At 35.8% G+C, this 21015-nt stretch overlaps 2 protein-coding genes across 2 annotated transcripts in view; both read right to left on the reverse strand.

The window, feature by feature from the left end:
* The window catches only part of Nkain2 (sodium/potassium transporting ATPase interacting 2), a 1206208-nt gene that overhangs the window by 508302 nt on the left and 676891 nt on the right, over positions 1–21015 (reverse strand). The window lies entirely within an intron of this gene.
* Positions 17078–17817, reverse strand: LOC116892932 (40S ribosomal protein S27-like). Its single transcript, XM_032894870.1, has one exon. The coding sequence runs from the start codon at positions 17674–17676 to the stop codon at positions 17422–17424; it is 255 nt and encodes an 84-aa protein (XP_032750761.1). The 5' UTR covers positions 17677–17817; the 3' UTR covers positions 17078–17421.

Here is a 21015-nt window from a genome sequence, read left to right on the forward strand (position 1 = left end):
TATTTATGTCTGTTTCTACACTTATTGGATAATGACTTATGTCTTTTCTATATTAATCTTTTACCTAGTTGTGTGGTTTGTAAATACTTTCTCTGTATCTACATTTTGTCACTGCAAGAATAATCATTGTGAATGTCAGTCTCAGGACAATATTTTATTCCATTTTTATATGTGTTTGATGGTTGATGGCATCTCTTTTTGTGTTAGATCTTCAATATAGTTTTTTCAATAATGTTTTTTAAAGATATTATCCTTACCCTATTGTGCAGTTTTGGTACCATTCCTCAATTTTATTTAACTACATATGAATATATTTTTGTATTTCCTACTTGGCAAGTATAAGTTGGTTACATGTGGACAATACTTTAAAAATAAGAAAAACACAACTGATAATTAATCAGTCAATGAAATTAATGTTTCTGACTGTTTTCTATATTTTATGTTTATTTAACCATTATTTACAATACCCAAGATACCATTAGAGCTTGAGTATCTGTCGACAGATGTTGATGGAAAGAAATTGCAGTATTTAATATAGGAAAATATTATTAAAATTAAAATGAAGAGAATTTGCATGATACATATAAAATTACAAGAGACTCTACTAAATAAAGTTAGTCAGATACATGTTATGTTATCTGATATATGGAATCTATAAATGTTGAATTCCTAGAGGCAGAAAGTAGAACATTTGTTATAAGAAAGAGACATGGAAGAATAGAAGAAATAAAAAGATGTTTGACAAATTGTATAAGGGTTGAGATATATAGGTTGAATAATTGTCAATGATCCAATGTGAATCATGATGACCATAGTTAAAAATATCATGCTACTTTACAGAAAAAAATATAAACAGAAAAATCATTGGCCTTCACATATTTAAATCACAAATGGAGAGAGAAAAGTCAGCAATAAATTAGCTTTCAAATCAGTGCCCCCAAAACATCTTGGGGCAACACTAATCAAGTAATTTAAAGACTTGTTAATAAAACTGTTAGGAAAAAGAAATTGAAGATGTCAGAAGATGGTCATGGATCAGAATCAATATAGTAAAAATACCTATCCTACCAAAAGCAGTCTAGAGATTCAAAGCAGTCCCCATCACAACACAATTCTTCATAGGACTTGAAAGGGCAGTATTCAGCCTCATATGGAAACACACACGGAAAGCATGGACTGATCAAATGATCCTGAACGATTAAAGAACTGCTGCATATGTTGCTGTAGTCCAGGCTCAGCATGAGGAGGGTCCTGAGAAAGACAGGAATGGGGCAGCGCTGCTTCAAGTATGACTTAGAGTAGGTAGTGGATGGAAGCTCTCTCTTTCCTGAGGATTTTCACCATTCCTCCTCCTTCTCCTTTCTTTCTTCTCCTGGCTCATTCTGTTTGTTTCTCTCCTCTCATTCTTTAATCTTCCGCCTTCTCGTTGTTTAGCCTTCTCTCATCTCATGCTTTAGCCTTCTCCTCTTTCATCATCCCGTTTCCTTTTTTCAACCAGAGAGCCTGTACCCAGCCCTTTATTGACTAAAACTACAGTGTCAGGGCTTTGATCATTATCAACAATGTCTTTAGAAATTTTAAAATTTACATCAATTCTATGAATCCTGGATCATTAATTCCAGCACTGCTTCTTTAGAGCAAAAACTAAACACAAAACAAAAGTACATTTCCTTATAGTTTTACACAGCCTGTTTGACACAGGTAGCTGGGCACAGCTCTTGTGGTTTCCTGGTATAGCAGTCTTTAGTAGCAATTTTCATGTAAGAACAGAAAGGTAAGAGACTACTAGGACTAAAATGATTCCTTACAAAGTTTTAAAATGTATGCAAGTAAAGCAGCTCGCTTTCTCTAATATCTCTCTAGGCATTATTTTTTCCAATACTTCAAGTAGCCAGGAGAACAAAGTGTTAACTTTTTGTATGATTATAGAACATGTTTTAATTCTCTAATCTTTGTATTCTCATTCTAGGAATTCCACAGCCTCATGTATTCTCTTCATACTATTTGTTTCTAGGTCATATACAAGCCTTTCCTTCTAGATAATAAGCCCATTTATAATTTAATTATTTTCTATAAATTCCCTCTTTTCTATCCATACCTGTTCTTGAGACCATTTTAATTCTCTATCCTTGATGTCCATAAGTTCACCTTGGCTAATTAATGTAGCAGTCATTGGACTAGAGGGTACATGTCTTTCCTCATGATTCCAAATTCAAGGCCAAGTCTGTCAATGAACTATTTCTAGATTGGACCATGTAAGGTTTTATGAGCTTTGTGGTTATGTTTTCTAGATCATTCCCCATGTCCTTAAAGGCCAAGCAGAAAGCCTGTTCCTCACCCTCCTCATCCTCATAAAACAACCTCTATTCCTTAATCCTGAGAACTTCATTTGTTTCTTTTATTATGGAGTAATTAGCTATAAGTAATGGGGGAAGTATATTCCCCAGAAAGAAAGATTAAAAGTAAAGTAGTAAAGACAGTCGATTGGTTTAAGGGCAACAGGAACCATCAGCACACATGGGATTCATGAGGATCAATAGCCTGGCAATATTCTAGGGCCAGGAACTGTGTCATATCTCCCCTTATGCAGCCATGCTGGACCCAACAATATGTCATCACCCCCCCATCTCATATTGTACTTTAGAACTAGAGTAATAATAATAATAATAATAAAAAAACAGCATGGAATCACCATAAAAACAGACACATTGATCGAATTGAATCTTGAAGACCCAGACCTAAATTTACAAATCCATAAACATCTGATTTTTTTCTTTTTATAAAGAAGCAAGAAACATACACAAAAAAGACAGCATTTTCAACAAGAGGTGCTGGTCAAACTTGTTGGCTGTGTGTAGGTTAATGTAAATAAAGGCATAATTACCACTCCACAAAAACCTCAACTTCAAATGTATCAAAGGCTTCAACATAAAACCAAATACTCTGAATCTGATAGAATTCATTTTTTAATTTGGTGAAGCATGCTCTGAACTCATGAAGTCAAGAAAAGACTTTCTGAACAGAATAACAATATCACAGACACTAAGGAAAGTAATTAACAAATTGGACTTGATATAATTGAAGAGCTATATGACAAAGGATATCACTATTCCAACAAAGTTGGAATGAGAAAATATTTTTATCAACTATACATCTGATAGGGCACTAATACATAATATATATTTAAAACTATAAAAACAAACATATAAACAAAACACCTGGATATCTAGAAAATAAATAACTAAATTAAAATATGTTGTTCTGATCTAAACAGGAATTACAAAAGGAGCATAATTACTCAGAAGCACTTACAGAAATGGTTAACATCTTTAATAGTGGGGAAATGAAAATGAAAACTACTTTTAAGTTCCAAGTTACACTAATCAGAATGTCTAAGATCAATAAATTAAAGGATAAGCTCATGCTCGGGAGAATGCAAAGTAAGGTGAATATCGATGGAGGGTATGTAATTAGGTACAGCCCCTACAGATATCAGCTTAGCTGTTTCTTAGGAAGCTGAGAATTAATTGACCTCTAGATCTTGGTATAACACTCTTGTGCATATATACAGATGTTATTTCAACCAAATACTTAGTCATCCTTGTTCACTACTGCTTCATTCATAGTAACTAGAATTTTGAAATAACCTAGATTCATCAGTGAATGAATGGACAAAGAAAATGTGGCAATGAAATATTATTCAGTCTTTAAAAAGTCAAATTTAGGCAAATGGATGGAGATAGATAATAATCATACTGAGTGAAGTAACACAGACGCAGAAAGACAAATATGGTAGGTATTTGTTTATGTGTGGATGCTAGTGGTTAGGTCTTCAAAACGGAAGTACAATCTGAATAACCACATAGGTTAGGTAAGGAAAAGGAAGAAGGAGGCAAGGGAAGAAATACAGAGAGGGACAGAAAAGAAAACAAAAAGGTAAGGGCCATTTGAGGGGTAATATGAAAAGCTAATACAGTAGAAGCTTCCTGAAATGTATACATGCATGAAAGTGATACAAATCAAATCCTCAAGTAACAGAGGAGACAGTGCTCCAACTGGACATCCATTGTCACCAAATGAAGCTTCCAGTACTGAGTACGTATAATTGAGTTGTTGGGTAAAGGGGTCTCATGGGATTATGGGTTGCTAACTGAAGGCAAGGCAAATCTCTATTGCTGAAGACATCTGTACCACTCTTTGAACAGAGAGAAGTTGGGGCAGGTGCCTAAGTAGAGCTTTCACCTCTGTGGACTAGTTTTCATGGTATTCAGAAGGTACTTTGTACATTACCGCAGAAGAAAGGTAAGTACCATCAAGCTACAAATCTATCTATCAATAGTGATGACCTTCTTTCAAGATGTACTAGGACAATAGTAGCACTGAGCTTATGGGCATAACCAACCACTGTTTAATTCCATTTAAGACCTAATACATGTGATTCAACTCATCTATAACACTGCCCTGGTGGCCAACAACCTGAAGGCAGACAGGTCAGAGACCTAAAAGAAACCAAAATTCTACCTTTCTGCTAGAAGAACACAGCAATAAAATGTCTCCTGATTGCATTCTTCAATACTTATACTCAATGCCTTACTCAGCCATCATTAGAGAAACTTCCTTCTTCAGTAGATGGGAATAAATTGCAGAGACCCAGAGTCAGGTAAGTTTGAGAGAGAGAGAGAGAGAGAGAGAGAGAGAGAGAGAGAGAGAGAGACCTTAGAATGCTCAGTCCTATGGGATGTCTGTGTCGAATCCCTCCCCTCAGGGTTTAGGCAACCTTTTAGAAGAGGGTTTGGAAATGCTTTAAGGTCTAGTAGGGATGGAGGACACCAGGAAAAAGTAGCCTTGGAAACACATCAGGAATTACACATCTGAAGTCAGAAAAGCCGGTGGTTAGCATTTACATTTCCTGCAGGGTTCTGTGCAAGATGGGGTTGCAGGACTGAGAATCATGGTCATAAGGCCTCATCGCTAACACAGAAGCTATCTCTAGTTGCTAACTACCCTGAAATGAAAACTTAATTTTCTCCTACAGATACATTATGTGATCTAAGAAACAAAGGTAAGGTGGCAGCAGATTTGGTGTTCATTAAAGAATATTTCCTCTTTCCAAGATGGCACCCTGCTGTTACCATGTGTGGACTATGTGTCCTTGTAAGGCAGAAGAGAGCATGCTACTACTTTAGACCCCTTGGTATTTGCCCTAATGTATGAGTGAGTATTCAGAATGGTGATTGATCAAGTTCTTACACATTGTGCAACACATTCAGAATGCAGCCAAGTTCAGATTTTTTGACATTATAATATAGCAATAAATTTGAGCCACTACTTATTTCTAGGTGCTTAAATATATTCTTTATAGAAAGCATTATATACAGGTATAATTACACTTATTTAATATTAAGGACCCTATGTCCCATAAAGGTTTATGAATCACCCAAACTCTCCTTGCTTACCGGAGCTTATCCTTTACTAGTCTTTATCTCCAAAGCATTAGATGCGTCCATCACACTTCACTGCTAAAGATCAGCATATTTTGTTTTTCTTCAGTAGTTATCATCTAATTTACATTGCAGTATTCCATTCAATATAGGACCATTTAATTTAATATATGTAACATGAATAGGCAGAAACCTCAGTTTTTAATACTACTAACAGAAAGTACAGGTGTGCGGTTGGCAGTTGGTAATTGATTTAATCCTAACAGAGGAAGTATTTGAAACAGATTCAAAGGTATAGATTTTGACCCAATGATCTTTTTTTCTTTGCTAGTTTGAAGAAGTGTGTGTGTGTGTGTGTGTGTGAGTGTGTGTGTGTGTGTGTGTGTGTGTGTGTGTGTGTGTGTGTGTGTGTGTTCATTCATGCCTCAGGGATTCTTTATCATTTTGAAAATGATTTTCTTTTCTGTCATGACGTTGAACATTTCAGAACTTATTCAACCATTGATAATAGGATCCAAAGGAACTTATAGCAAATCCTGGAAGACCCCCAAATGTATTATCTGTAGGTCAGGTCAGAACCTCACAGTGATTATCACTGAACCTTAGAAGACAAACAAGTTTGCTTAGCTTGGCTACATCATGGCTCCTCGGATTGCAGCCCTGCAGAGAACAATTCAATGAAAACACTGTTGATGCAGGCGGCAGGGAAATGTTCTTACTGGGTATTTTCTTCTTTTTTCTTCTGTCATTGTTTTGGTTTTGGTTTTCATTTGTAGGAAAAGCCAAATCCATAAATACATTCACTCCTAGTGATATACAAACAAGCCACCAAGCCAAAAACTTGATTGTGGTAATAATTCTTCTAAACTCAAAACAAAGACCAAATGAAAGTAAAAACACTTGTTTTCTGAGACAAGACATGGTAATATGTTGGACACAGTAGCAGAACTCATTAGCAAACAAGCCAATATTGGCTGGGTATGTTGGGAGACAGATGTAAAGATGCTGATATATTTTTTTAAAAGTTCAATAGTTCTGTAGAAATATACTCTAACTTCCAATAGTATCTTTGTTTTGGCCCCTAACAATATCAAAAATATTTAACATTTCTAATTTAGTGAAAGAGCTTAAGGGCCACTGAAGAAAGTAATCATTACTATGTTCTATTCAGCTGCCATTATTTGAAAAACACTAGTTAGTCAGTCTGAAGCATAACAACAATAAGTAAACTAAATACTTAATAAGTCATATCAATGTTTGCATGATATTTATTAATATTATGGAACACTTGACTTGGTTTAATAAATATATCAATCACAAAGAAATCTGTCTTTTCGTTATACAAGCTATATTATTTTCCTTTTGCTTTAGTGTCTCCTATAGTTCATTTATTTAAAACAATTTATGTTTAAAAGATACCAGAATATTTTCATCTAAGACATTCTACTTTAGTAACTCAATTATTTTTAAAAGAAAGCAACAAAAAAATCATTAGATGCATGAAAGTCTCTTTGACGTCTGCCTTTCTTCCTGAAGATAATTAGAATATCAATTTACCATGAGAAAAATATTTACCATGTACCACAAAGAAGAAAATATTCTAAACTTGGAAACAGTGAATTGATTAAAGACAAATCCATACAGGCTAATTAAATGCAACAACCCCCATCTTTCGCTACTTACATCTATCTATATTCTGGTCACTTTTGCCAACTAACCTTGTTTGATTCCATGCCCCCTTCCTGTCTTTCCTTACATCTCAGTAGTGTATTACCCTTTATTTGAAATAGTATGATGTTGTAATTATAAGTTTTAAAGTAAAAAATGAATGAAAAATGGTATGGCCACCACCAAATCTGGTCTCTTCTTAATTTTTTTTCTATACGGGTTTCTTATTCACATAAAAATAAACATATTAGAAAGATGTAACAGGTATATGCTATTTTAATATGTCTCTGGTTAGTGCAATTTGTAGACCATAATCACAGAACTCAGCAAAAGGGGAGGGGTAAATGTTTTTTCTTCCTATACTATTGTACACCAGGCATTAAGTTAATCAGAGCTCATAATTAGCACCATGGAATAAGCAATCCAGGTTGACTACTGTAGCATGTAATATTTTGATCTACATATTTCATCTCTGCAACTTGAAAATTGTCTTCTGAGTTTCATAACCTGGGCAAGATATATTGATTAATATATCTGATTTAGGATCTAAGGAATGAGTTTTATATGAATGATGGTAAATGACAGTATATAACATGGGATAAAACTCTGCTTACAATAAATCTTTACCCAGTCATGCATTACAGCATGGAATCACAGTGACTAGCCCCACCAGTTTGTAATATTAAGCCAAAGGAAATAGAAACTCAGGTACAGTTACATCCTTATCAAAGTCACTGTGGTCAGCAAAGTGAAAATTTACGTTGGTCACAGAGGAATGCAGTTGACAGCACCTTTTGCACACAAATGACATCTAAGTAGTAGCAAATGGGAAGTTCTTTCATAGTAAAAGTCTTCACATGCCTCAGTTATAATTGTTAATAAACACATATTAGTTAGTACACACTCATGTGAGTGTGTAACCATCAAAGAAAAGGCTTGTGTTAGTATCTAACTTAATATTCTTTTGGTCATTGTTTTGGTTTCCCATTCTAGGAGATAGAGTCATGAGTGGAAACACAGTACTTGGGGTAAGTGGGAAAACTTTTGCTTGCTAGAAAGAATGCCAAGAGGAAGGAGCCACTCATTGTACATTTTCAAAGCTAATAGGGCCAAGGAAGAAAGACTATGGCTTTTTATGTTTTGACAGAGGTAGTTAAAATGTGGCCATTTGGCTGCATTTAAAAGTGATTCCCTGCTAAATACGGAAACAATGCTACACAGGTATGCTGTGAAATATTTATTGAAGAGATTATTATTGTTCTTGTTGTTCATCTATTGGGAAATCTCAGCAGAGGGACTTGTTGCTTAGTATTTTTATCCTCACAGCATTTTATTAGCATTTCTATCCCATTAGAAAAGCGACAGAGGAACAAAAAAGACAAATGCAGAAAAAAACAGTACAAGTAGTCCATAGCCAAACATTTCCTCATCAGTGGACCAAGTCCAGGTATCTTTGTTGGAATCTCACAAAGCAATGCCTTAAGAATGTAGTTGGACAATCTGAAGCAATCTGGGGTAATGCTGAACCGTTCAAGGGAACGTGCTTGGTACACAGTCAATTGTTAATTGTTTTACTGTGCAGATAATGAGCTTCTGCGCATGGTTCCTTTGAAAAGGATTTTTACTGCTGAGAAGACTATGAGTTTTTATTATTTTAAAAATGAAACCCCTTATAGTGCTTTACTAAGTCCTCTGCTATACTGAACTCATTCTTAAGTATTTGTACATGGATAAAATGAGTAATTTTAGGTTCTACATATATGTAAACAAACAAACAAAACCCCCTCGTTTTTTTTCAAAACCTCCCTTCACTCTCAATATTCTCTAACCTTTCTAACTATCTCTGTCTGAGAATCAAATGTGTTACCTTAACTGCACTTTGATGGGTAAATGCCTCTAAAAGACTGCGTTTCTAGGCAACCAAACAGAGTCTAAGGGCAAGAGAAAAGAAACACTTCTCTTCTTCAATTGTCCCAGTAAAAGGGATTCCCTCATAATGTATTAATGCTCACAGAACTAGCATGAGATTTCATTTAATTTTTTTAAGCTGTCCTCAAAAATCATGTCTTTGCAAATAAACATTTTTATGAAGTTGTTTGATATTTTTCTCCTTTAAGCAATGTATTATTAAGTTGATCTTCAATTCACCTTATCTTAAAAAGTAGTTTTTTAAAAAATCAGTTTCAGTTAGTCCTGTCTGTCTGCTCTGAAGGAACAGTAAATTCAGATAGCCATATTCCAGAACCATCATGGAAAAGGGTGGGGGTGGGGGGGAGACCTTTTGCTGACAAGTCAATGTGTAACATTTCTGCAACTACAGATTATAGAAATACCGAGAGATCATAATTAAGGTAATTTCCCCTGGTTTTTATATGATAGGGATTTCTAGGAGCTCACTAATTATTACATAGAATTATTCATAGGCCTGGGAAATACTTCAGGCAGGCACACATCAGGAATGTTGAAAAGCGTTTATGATAAAACATCACTTTATGACAGTTCCTAAAACGTAGCTGATTTCAGAGTCAAGAACCTGCTAATTCCTGAATGATCCCATAGATTAACCTAGACCACACAGAAAGAACAAATGCACATGCATTTAAGTGGCATGAAATTTTGAATTCCATAAGTTTTGTTAATAACATTTTAACTATCCCGTTAAACTGAAATGTGCAATGCCTCTTAGCAACCTATGTTCAGATTTTACCAGAATTTTAAGAAATTTCCATTGAAGAAACTGATTAAGAGCAGCAAGCCACTGGCAGTCAGTGATTAGAGAGGAGTTTTCAGTCATTATTTCACTCAGCATGGACTTGAATCTCACTTGTAATCCCATACGAACAATAATACCAACCAAACAGAGCTCCCAGGTACTAAACCCAAAGAGTATGAATGGACATACTCATGGCTCCAGCTGCATATGTAGCAGAGGATGGCCTTGTTGGGCACCAATGGGAGGAGAAACCCTTGGTCCTGCCAGTGCAATGTAGGGGAATGCCAGGGCGGGGAGGTGGGAAGGGGTGGGTGGTTGGGGTGGGGGCAAGAACACCCTCATTGGAGAAGAGGAAGGGGAAATGGGATGAGGAACTTAGGGATGGGAAACTGGGAAAGGGAATAGCATGTGAAATGTAAATAAAAAATGGCCAATAAAATAAAGAAAAAATTAGTGATTTTACCAATAATGCAGACTTGGGGGAAGGCTGGTTTGGGAAGAAGCCAGGAAGAATAGAGAAGAATAGAATGGAGGAACAGCGAGAAACTGTGAAAGGGCAGTAAATGAAAATCTGCTGCAATCCTTCATGAGGTCTAGTTATTTCTGAGGAGTTTAGGGGCAGAATCTCATTAACTTTGGGCTAGTTTGTCTAAGATGACAACAGCGAAAAGGGCAGAGATCATGTTAGTCACAGACTAGGGAGCAGGGAGTCAAATAGTGAATTCTGATTTCAGAGAAAACCACTAGTTAAAAGGAAAAGCACTGAAGCAGAACTTTGCAGAGCATGTAAGATGTAAAGCACCTTCAGAACATCTTTGATATGGACCGTACATTACAGGAATTGTTCCCGTATGCAAAAGATTAAAGGTGGGCAAGAGACTCAAATCAAGTAATCCATTATTACAGCCTCAGAGAAAATGAGATAAAATGCCAAGTTCACATAATGGTTGGTGTTGCAAGAACACATTGTTAGGGGAAATTCTGAGAATTAGGACACCTCATTATCTTGGACACAAAGGCAAGAATATCTTTTCCTTTCTGAACATAGAAAAAACAGAAGTTGATACTGGCAGGAACTAAAGAATATTTCTAATGTGTTACATAATTATATCCAAGACTAACCATATAATAACATGCTCATATTTTTCCTGTTCTATGAATAGGTGCACATATTTAAATGGTAGGGTATACCATGTTGTAAGAACAACCTTGGATTGCTGGGTGTTATCTCAAGTAAAGTCTGTTTATACTGCTCAGACAGGATAATTTCTAGTATTTAAATTCATGTTCACTGATCAATCTGTTTTCTTTACTCTGATTTTGTGCCCATAAACTATGCATTCAAACTTCAGTTCCCTTTAAGTCTACCATGTTTTTGCTGTGATATTCAACATTTTCTGGCCATTTTTTTCATTGCTTGAGCATCCATACTGAAGCTCGTTTTAAAAGCTGACATAGATAATGTTATCGTTTCCCCATCTCAGCTCTGATGTATGCTCACTGACTTTTGATTATTTAGTCTGATACATGTTTCAAACTCTAAATATAGCAAGTGATATTTGCTTGACAGCACATCCATTGGGTAGTGTGCTACAGGGTTCTGAGCTGTTTCTATGCAGGTCACTTCTGACGTCACACCACTGAAGCAATCATGGCATTGTGTCATGGTTATTGAGTGGGAACAAAGCATACTTTCTCCTTTTAGCCTCTCTTGATGTCTAGAGATGTTACAGATGCTTGTGACTGCTGAGGGTAGGAATTTGGTTCTTATCAAATGTCTAATGACTCCATTTTGGCAGGTAGAGGAGAATGTCTTGTTCCTATCAGTCATGTGTCAACTGCCGTAGGGGCTGAGGTGTGAATATTTCCTCTTCACTGCGCAGGGGATATGAAGATTATGACCCCTATGAGCTTTTCAGGATCACTGCCATCATTTGCTATTATATATATATATATATATATATATATATATATATGTATGTATGTATATTTCAGTTTGGTAAATTGAACATATAATTGAGGCAAGGAGACACTTTTCTCTTAGCATAACCTGGAAAATTGGTTATTGTTTTGAAGTTCATGAAACGAACCAAAAATTTGTATAATTATCAGCAGTTATTATACAATAATCACCAGTGATGGCGTGGCATTATGTAGAGAAAGGAGTTGTTTGCCTCTCTAATTTTCAGGGTTTCCTAATGTTTGCTTATACATTGCTTCTAGGAACACTTAAAGCACTTCCCTATGAACAATAGGAAAAATATGTCTGTCTTCTTAGAAATATGAGTCTTAAAGCAAAGCATTCAACAGAGCTTTAAAAACAAGGGAAGCTACAACAGAAAATCTAATGTGTGTCTTCAAGGTATTTTAAGGGCAGAATGAGAAATTACTTTCTACTACAAGAAATTTGCTAAAGAAGCTGCTAAACCCAAAATAAACGTTACTATCAGTGAAAATTAGAAATCACTTCTTTCCTACAGCAAGTTCTCTTAGAGATCAATAACAGAACTTTTAAGCCATGCTAATCATTATTTTTAATTAAAAATGATTCAAATGAGCAACAGTAGAAATGAGAGAGTAAAAATCATTGCAGATCCTCAAGCAAGAAACCTTAAGAGGTTACCATGAAGCCGTATTATACACACATTCAAGTGCACAGCTACAATGCACCAACTCCTTAAGAGATGCCCTTGCAGCATTTCACTTTAGGGTACTGGCACTGAGTGACACTGACTGGCACTGAGTGACACTGACTGGCACTGAGTGACACTGACTGGCACTGACTGGCACTGACTGGCACTGTAGGTGAATAAATAAGTTGCTTTCTGTCACTTCAGATGGTCAATTTTGGAGAACGTACAATAAGGAGCTGAGAAGAAGGTATATCCTTTTGCTTTAGGATAGAATGTTCTATAAATATCTGTTAAGTCCATTTGGTTCATGACTTCTCTTAGTCTGTCTATGTCTCTGTTTAATATCTGTTTCCATGACCTGTCCGTTGAGAGTGGGGTGTTGAAATCTCCTACTATTATTGTGTGAGGTGCAGCGTGTGTTTTGAGCTTTAGTAATGTTTCTTTTACGTATGTAGGTGCCCTTGTATTTGGAGAATAGATATTTAGGATTGAGAGTTCATCTTGGTGGATTTTTCCTTTGGTGAATGTGAAGTGTCCTTCCTTATCTTTTTTGATGACTTTTAGTTGAAAATTGATTTTATTTGATATTAGAATGGCTACTCCAGCTTGCTTCTTCCGACCATTTGCTTGGAAAGTTGTTTTCCAGCCTTTCACTCTGAGGCAGTGTCTGTCTTTGTCTCTGAGGTGTGTTTCCTGTAGTCAGCAGAATGCTGAGTCCTCATTGCGTATCCAGTTTGTTAATCTATGTCTTTTTATTGGGGAGTTGAGACCATTGATGTTGAGAGATATTAAGGAATAGTTATTATTGCTTCCTGTTATATTCATATTTGGATGTGAGGTTATATTTGTGTGCCTGTGTTTCTATTCTGTATTTATAGGGTGATTAGTAATGTCCCACCTCTCTGCACTGGGTATTAGTAGACATTTTAAGAAAAAACAATAGTACAAACCTTTAGGTATTTATAAATACCCCCAGAAAATTTTGCCAGAATACTTATTACATAGTAGTGTAAGATAGTACTTATTTTTAGATAAAGTATCACTTTTTGAACAGGATACGATGCTTTAACCAAAAGTAAAATCTGTTCGGTCTAGCTGCATTAAAATTTAAGAAATTTTGCTAATGAAAAAACATTTTCAAGAGAGAGAAGAGGCAGCTTCAGGGTAGAAAAAAATCAATTACAGCTACAGAACCAACATGGATTCAAAATGAAAATTTGGAAAAATAGAAAATAAAACAAGAGAAATCCAAACCAAAAAATGATAAGGATCATTAGAACAATGAAGGTATGTGATAGTCGAGAATATAGGACAACATTTCCAACACTGTTACTAAAAAGGAGGTTGTAAATACAGACTCACATAAACTGGTACGGTGGAAAAGCTTTACAAAAGAACTAGTGAACTATGACAGAGAGAAAGGGCTAGAGAAATGTTTCGTAGAAATGAGCAGATAGTAAGCATCTTCCGGTGTATGCTGCATGGCCTGTCTCAAGCACTGAGTTCCACTTCTGTGCACCCAAATAACCACTGACAAGGGGATCACTACACGAGAGAGGCTGTGTTAACAAATGTCGTTTAGAAAATTATCACTGCTTCACTTGTTTTGCTAGTGAATCACTCTTGGCAGATTTCTGTTAAAGAACACCAATAGTGCTTACAGATTGTTCATAAAAGTAAAGATTTGTCCAGTAAGTTTAGGAAGATTTGTCATTATCTTGTAATAGTGCTATGTACAAGGCAGTGGCTAATATGTATTAGCATAAGATCGAGAAGCACCTAGAAATGCTTACAGATATTTTTATAATGATATTTCCTGGGAAAACTAATAAAGGGGACAGTAGTTGCCCTAAGTGTAGGCTGAAGCACATTGGCCTGGGTGTCTTCATGAAACAAATGCAGAAGAAGGAGATAGAAGGGTAGTGAATGACCCTTCCTCTCTCTCTCTCTCTTCTTCTTTCTTGCTTTTGCCCCCTCCCTCTCTCCTTACTTGCTATGAACTATATTCCCATTCCCTTCCTACAAGGGTAGATTACAATTTCTCTAACCAAGACGACTAATCAGTTAATATCCCTTAAGTGATTTTTGCCTAGGTGTTTTGTCCCAATGACACAAAAATGAGGCAGAGTTCATCTCAATAATTTCACTCTTATATTCTATACTCCTCAGAAATATTTTTGAGAGACAGGATAAAAGCGATTTGTGAGCATTAGTTTTACTAATGAGATAATATTATTACCTCTTATAACACTGGCAACAAAATGGACACATTTACTGTAGTGTTCTAAAATAAAATACTTTAGAGCAAAATATAAGAAATAATGGGCCAATGGCTCAAATAATTATAATAATGTGAAACATACTAGACAAACCCACTTATATATTTTCAAGTATAAATTTAGCAACACTAAAATGTGTACTAATTCTTGTTCAGTTTATAAGAAATACAAATAACTATTGAAAGTAAATATTGCCACAAAACACAGGAAACTTGTGTTAACACTCAAGAAAGTGTATGGAAAAACTGAGACTCTATGTATTATCTATTCTTTTTATTCAGATTGGAATTGATAACTTGCTTTGTTTTGAACATATTCACATTTGTGTGCTTCAGTAATATACTGTATGCTAAGAGAAAAATTTAACTTTTATGTTTTAATGCATATTTAAATAAAGAGGAATATACGTAGACATTCTTGTAAGGTAGATACAGAAATACAAATTAGAATATTCTATTATACACAAGAATATTGAGTACTGCAGCCAAGGACTGATTCATAACATGGTAAGTAATTCTCTTCTTTTGTCACTACATCAAGTCACAAACAAGATTTTACGAATAAAAAAATACATCCCCAATTTTTTTGCCATTACTAAGTATTTTGGTCAATGTTTAATGGAACTATTGGTTCTGTGTTCAAAATGTTCTAGACTAGTGAATGCTGAAAAACATTTATCTATTACAATGGTTTCCAACCCGACCTGCATAATAAAATGAACTGGCTATTGAAGATGAAAAACCAAAATTATTGTCTGAATCTAACTTACCTAATTAAATCCACTTCTCATGAGAGATGAGTGAGGTGTTTTTAAAATCCCAGAGGCGGGTGTTATTGTGAATGAGCTTTGAGATCCACTGACCTGTCTGAAACCCTCTCAGAAGTTTGCATAATTAGAAATGCTGACCTGCCTCAGGGTAGTGATATTGAGAGAAACATACAACTATGGCCAATGGAACTGTGTTCACATAGCCTTTGTCTGTAATGCTACTTTGAAAACATTGCTTACCAAATCTCACAAATTTAAAACATTTTTATCACTATCATTTCTGAATATTTAAAATTCATTCCATAGTGAAAAGGAGATGTGAATTCATAGATCCACACACCAGCAATTTCTTCTGTAGTCATCCCTCAGCTGCTTGTCTGCTTTCTAACTGATCTCTGCTCTTGCTTTAATCATCACTATCCAGTTACATGCTCAAAAATCCTTAAATTTTCCCCCAAATGAAAGAGAGAAATACAAGTGTTGAAGATACAAATATAGGCTTCCATTCTAGATCCCAATAAATCCATTGCAGCTCATATTTCTATAGTATCTTTCATTATCCCCTCTGTCAGAAAAAGTACCCATGGGTCTTTCTGATTTCTTCTATATAAATTAAGATTTCTACTTTATAATTTTCAGGCAAATACAACCCTATTACCATCTACATGTGAGGGACTACTATTAGTCTGAAAGTTAATGGTGAGCACATCTTTTTTTTTTCTTTAAATTATTTTATTTATTTACATTCCAGAGGTTGTCCCCTTCCCCTACCCGTGCCAGTTCTTCCCTTTTCCCTTTGCCTCCCAGAGGGTGCTCCTCCCCATTATCCCCCTTCCTTGGGGCCTCAAATCCTTCAAGGTTGGGCACATCTACTCCCACTAAGGCCAGAACAGGCAGCCTTCTGTTCTGTATGTGCAGAGCTCAGACCAGCCTGTGTATGTTGCGTGTAATGTGGCTCAGTCTCTGGGATCTCCCATGGTCCCAGTTAATTGAAATTGCTAGTCTTCTTAGGGGGTCATCCTCCCCTTCATATCCTCAATCCTTCCCCTACTTCCTCCATGGAGTGGGGAATGCATTTTTTATATGACCATTGGAATTGGGAATTCTCAGGTTTGATCTCAAGTAACTTTACCATAAATTTCTCATAAAATCTTTTATCATAAATCTTGGTAATATATCTTTAGATATTAATTTACCCATTAAAGCTAATATTATTTGTACAAGGAGATAAGACTGGATCAATTTGCTTTCTTCTACATGGTGATCACCACTTGAGTCAGCCCATTTGTTGAATATGCTCTCTATTTTCTTTTTTCTTTTTTTCTTTTTTTCTATTTTCTAGTAGATGGTTTCGGCTTCTTTGTCAAAGATCAGTTAACCATAGGTGTTTGGGCTTAATTCTGGGGCTTTAATTCTATTCCACTGATCTACCTGTCTATCTGTTCCAATACTATGATGTTTTTATCACTCTTGCTCTGTAGTACAGCTTAAGGTCAGGAATGGTGATTCCTCCAGAAGTTCTTTTATTGTTGAGAATAGTTTTCACTGTCCTGGGTTTTTTGTTATTGCAGATGAATTTGCAAATTGCTCTTTCTACCTCTATGAAGAATTGAGTTGGAATTTTGATGGGGATTACACTGAATCTGTAGATTGCTTTTGGTAAGATGGACATCTTTACTATGTAAATCCTGCTGATACATGAGCAAGGGAGATCTTTTCATCTTCTGAGGTCCTGATTTCTTTCTTCAGACATTTGAAGTTCTTGTCATACAGATGTTTCATTTGCTTGGTTAGAGTCACACCAAGATATTTTATATTACTTGTGAATAATTTTGAAGAGTGCCACTTCCCTCATTTCTTCTTTTAATCCAAAATTAGTTTATTGGAATGGTTCACACTCATCTAGAATCAGGGACTTTCAATGCTGCTTCCTCCTGAAGAGGCATTCTTCCGTCTGCCTTGCTTTTCCAGCTGAAGGCTGACAGAGTACAGAGGAACACCCAACACCCAAGACTACCATTTGTGTATGGCTAAAGACTGTGGTGATTTTATAGTATCCTGGGCATTTCATATTCACAAAGTAGGAATTGGGGCTATGTACCAGGTGATTTTTCTTGTGTTTCCACCTCTCCTCTTCTGGACAGGTATGAAGGAGATCCTTTGTGAAACACATGTCCTCATAGGGATGTCATCACCACCAGAAAGCCCTTAAGTCCTTTCTCAGCCCATTTATCTTTTGAGTAGAGGAAGGTTATTGATTTGTTTGAGTTAATTTTATATCCAGCTACTTTGTTGAAGTTGTTTATTACCTGTAGGAGTTCTCTGGTGGACTTTTTTGGGGTCACTTAAGTATACTATCATATCATTTCCAAGTAGTGATACTTTGACTTCTTCCTTTCCAATTTTGACCTCCTTTTGTTGTCTAATTGCTCTGGCAAGAAATTTGAATACTATATTGAATAGATATGGAGAGAGTAGGCAGCATTGTCTGGTCCCTAATTTTAGTGAGATTGCTTCAAGTTTCTCTCCATTTAGTTTGATGTTGGCTGCCCATGATGTGAGATTTGTTTGCTGTATATTGCTTTTATTATGGTTAGGTATGGGACTTGAATTCTTTATCTTTTCAAGACTTTTAACAGGAAAGGATATTGTATTTTGTCAAATGTTTTTTCAGCATATAATGACATGATGATGCGTTTTTTTTCTTTGAGTGTGTTTATATAGTGGATTACTTTGATGGATTTCCATATACTGAACCAATCCTGTATCCCTAGGATAAAGTCTACTTGATTCTTATCTCCTTGTACAAACCTCAAGTCTAAGTGAATCAAGGACCTAAATATAAAACTGGATACACTGAATCTAATGGAAGATAAAGTTGGAACGAGTCTCAAAACATTGGCATAGGGGAAAATTTTGTGTATAGAACACCAATAACTCATGCTCTAAGATCACCTCCAGACAAATGATATCTTATAATATTTAAAAGCTTCTGTAAGGCAGAGGACACTGCCAATAGGACAAAACAGCAACCTACAGATTGGAAAAAGATCTTTACCGACCTAACATCCAATATATACAAGGTCCTAATAAGTTAGACTCCGGAGAATCAAATAACCCTACTAAAAGTGGGGTATAGAACTAAACAAAGAATTCTCAACTGAGGAATATCAAATGGCTGAGAGCCATCTAAAGAAATGTTCAACATACTTAGTCATCAGGGAAATGCAAATCAAAACAACCCTGAGATTTCAACTCATACCAGTCAGAATGGCTAACATCAAAAACTCAGGTGACAGCAGATGCTGGCCAGGATGTGGAGAAAGAGGGACACTCCTCCATTGCTGGTGGTGTTGCAAGCTGGTTGGTACAACCACTCTTAAAATCAGTTTGGTGGTTCCTCAGAAAATTGGACATAATACTACCTGAGGACCCAACTATACCACTCCTTGGCATATACCCAAAAGATGTTCCAAAATATAGCAAGGATACATGTTCCACTGTGTTTATAGCAGGCTTATTTTATAATAGCCAGAAGCTGGAAAGAACCCAGAGGTCCTTCAACAGAGGAATGGATACAGAAAACATAGTATATTTACACAATAGTGTGCTACTCAGCTATTAAAAAGAATGACTTCATGAAATTCCTAGGCAAATGGATGGAACTAGATAATATCTTCCTGAGTGAGGTAACCCAGTCACAAAGAACACATGTGGTATGTCATCACTGGTAAATTGCTATTAGGATGAAAGCTTCAAACGAATATCCACAATACAACTCACAGACTATCTGAAGCTCAAGAAGGAAGTCCTACTTAGAAGGAGAATCAAAATAATCATAGGATGTAGAGGAACAGAAGGACCTAGAGGGAGAGAGGGGAGGGAGGGAAAAAGAGGGCAAGATCAGGTGTGGGAGGAAGTGAGGCAGAAATACAGAGTGTCAAGAAATTGAATGGAGATGTGTAGCAGTTGGGGATGGGAACTGGGTTTAGCCACCATAAGGTTCCAGATTTCTGGAAAGCAAGAGGCTCCCAGGACTCAATGGTAATAACATTAGCTGAAATTCCCAACAAAGTGTAGAGGGAACCTGCAGAGACCATATCCAGAGGTTAGACACAGCCCCTGTTTGAGGGATGGGATCACCAACTTATCTCAAAAATCTTAAACCAGAACTGTTGTTGTTTAGGGAAATGCAGGCACAAAGAATAGAGTGGAGGACTGTCTTATCTGGCATCAATTGAAGGGGAGGCTCTTGGTCCTGTAGAGTCTCCATGACCCAGTATAGAGGGGTACTAGGGCAGTGAGTGGGTGGGAGAGCTCCCTCAAAGAAGAACGTGGGAGGGGAAGGGGTTAGTGGATTGGTGGAGGGGAAACTAGGAAGGGGGAATAACATTTAAAATAAGAAACCAATAAAAATATATAAAAAGCTAATATTTTTAAGGATAAATCAGATAGTTTTGAAATTCTAATTCTGCCATTTAATATCAGCATTGACTGGCACATCATTAACCTGCCAGGTGTCCCTGTATACCTGACCTCTGTTATGTGGAATGGGAGTCAAAAACCACAAAACAATTTTTGATGTATAAAAGTCAAGCCTTACTCTCCTTTCTTCACATCTCAAGGTCTCATGGCATATTACATTCTGCATCTGATCAAATAATTTCTTTTAATATATGGCTCAAATGTCAACATGCTCATAATAAAAACTAGTCGGTATGTCAGCATCTCAACCCATAAATGATACAATAGCTGCATGTACTACTTAATGAGACAATGCTGTTAGGCCATTGTCAATTATACAGCAAATATTCATCAACTGAAAACTAGTATGTCACAGTCATGATATCATTGTGTCTCTTAAAGTCATTATTTGGCAATTATCATATATTGTAAGTATATATATATATATATATATATATATATATATATATATGCATATCTTTAAGCACAGTGTAATTTAAGTAAATTCTAAGTTAATTCATGTGAGCAACATTTCAAAGGAGTAATAATATAATGTAAATGTTAAAAGCAATATCACAATTATTTTTAATGTACACATTTAGAATTATATTGATGAATAAGTCATATAATTATGCCAGGCACATGAATTAACACATCCATTTTCTAGCACTGCTGGGGTCTCAGACAGCACTGTGAATATGGTCAGCTGACCCTCCTCTAGCAAAGGGCATTAAAACTTATAGCACACATTTCAATTTTTTTCAGAACTTATAAAAACAGAAATTTCCAGTTTCTTGGGCCAAGTTGACACTCTCATTTGTTTAATGAAGATCAATGATGAATGGCTGGGATTTTGTTTGTTTGTTTGTTTGTTTGTTTGTTTTTAAAGGATCAAATCCTTTAATGCATTTATCATCTTGCTCACAAGGGATTTAAATAATAACTGTTTCAAGACTGATTTTAGCTTCTAAATATGTCTTCCAAAATAAGCATAGAATGATTAACAAGAAATATTAAAAGTTGTCTATTTAGATACACTTTGGAGAGA

The sequence above is a fragment of the Rattus rattus genome, chromosome 2, assembly GCF_011064425.1.
Source record: "Rattus rattus isolate New Zealand chromosome 2, Rrattus_CSIRO_v1, whole genome shotgun sequence".
NCBI lineage: Eukaryota > Metazoa > Chordata > Mammalia > Rodentia > Muridae > Rattus > Rattus rattus.

What these genes read in the sequence shown, in the direction of transcription:
- LOC116892932 (XM_032894870.1), bottom strand. Translation starts at nt 17,676, where the DNA reads ATGTGTTTCACAAAGGATCTCCTTCATACCTGTCCAGAAGAGGAGAGG.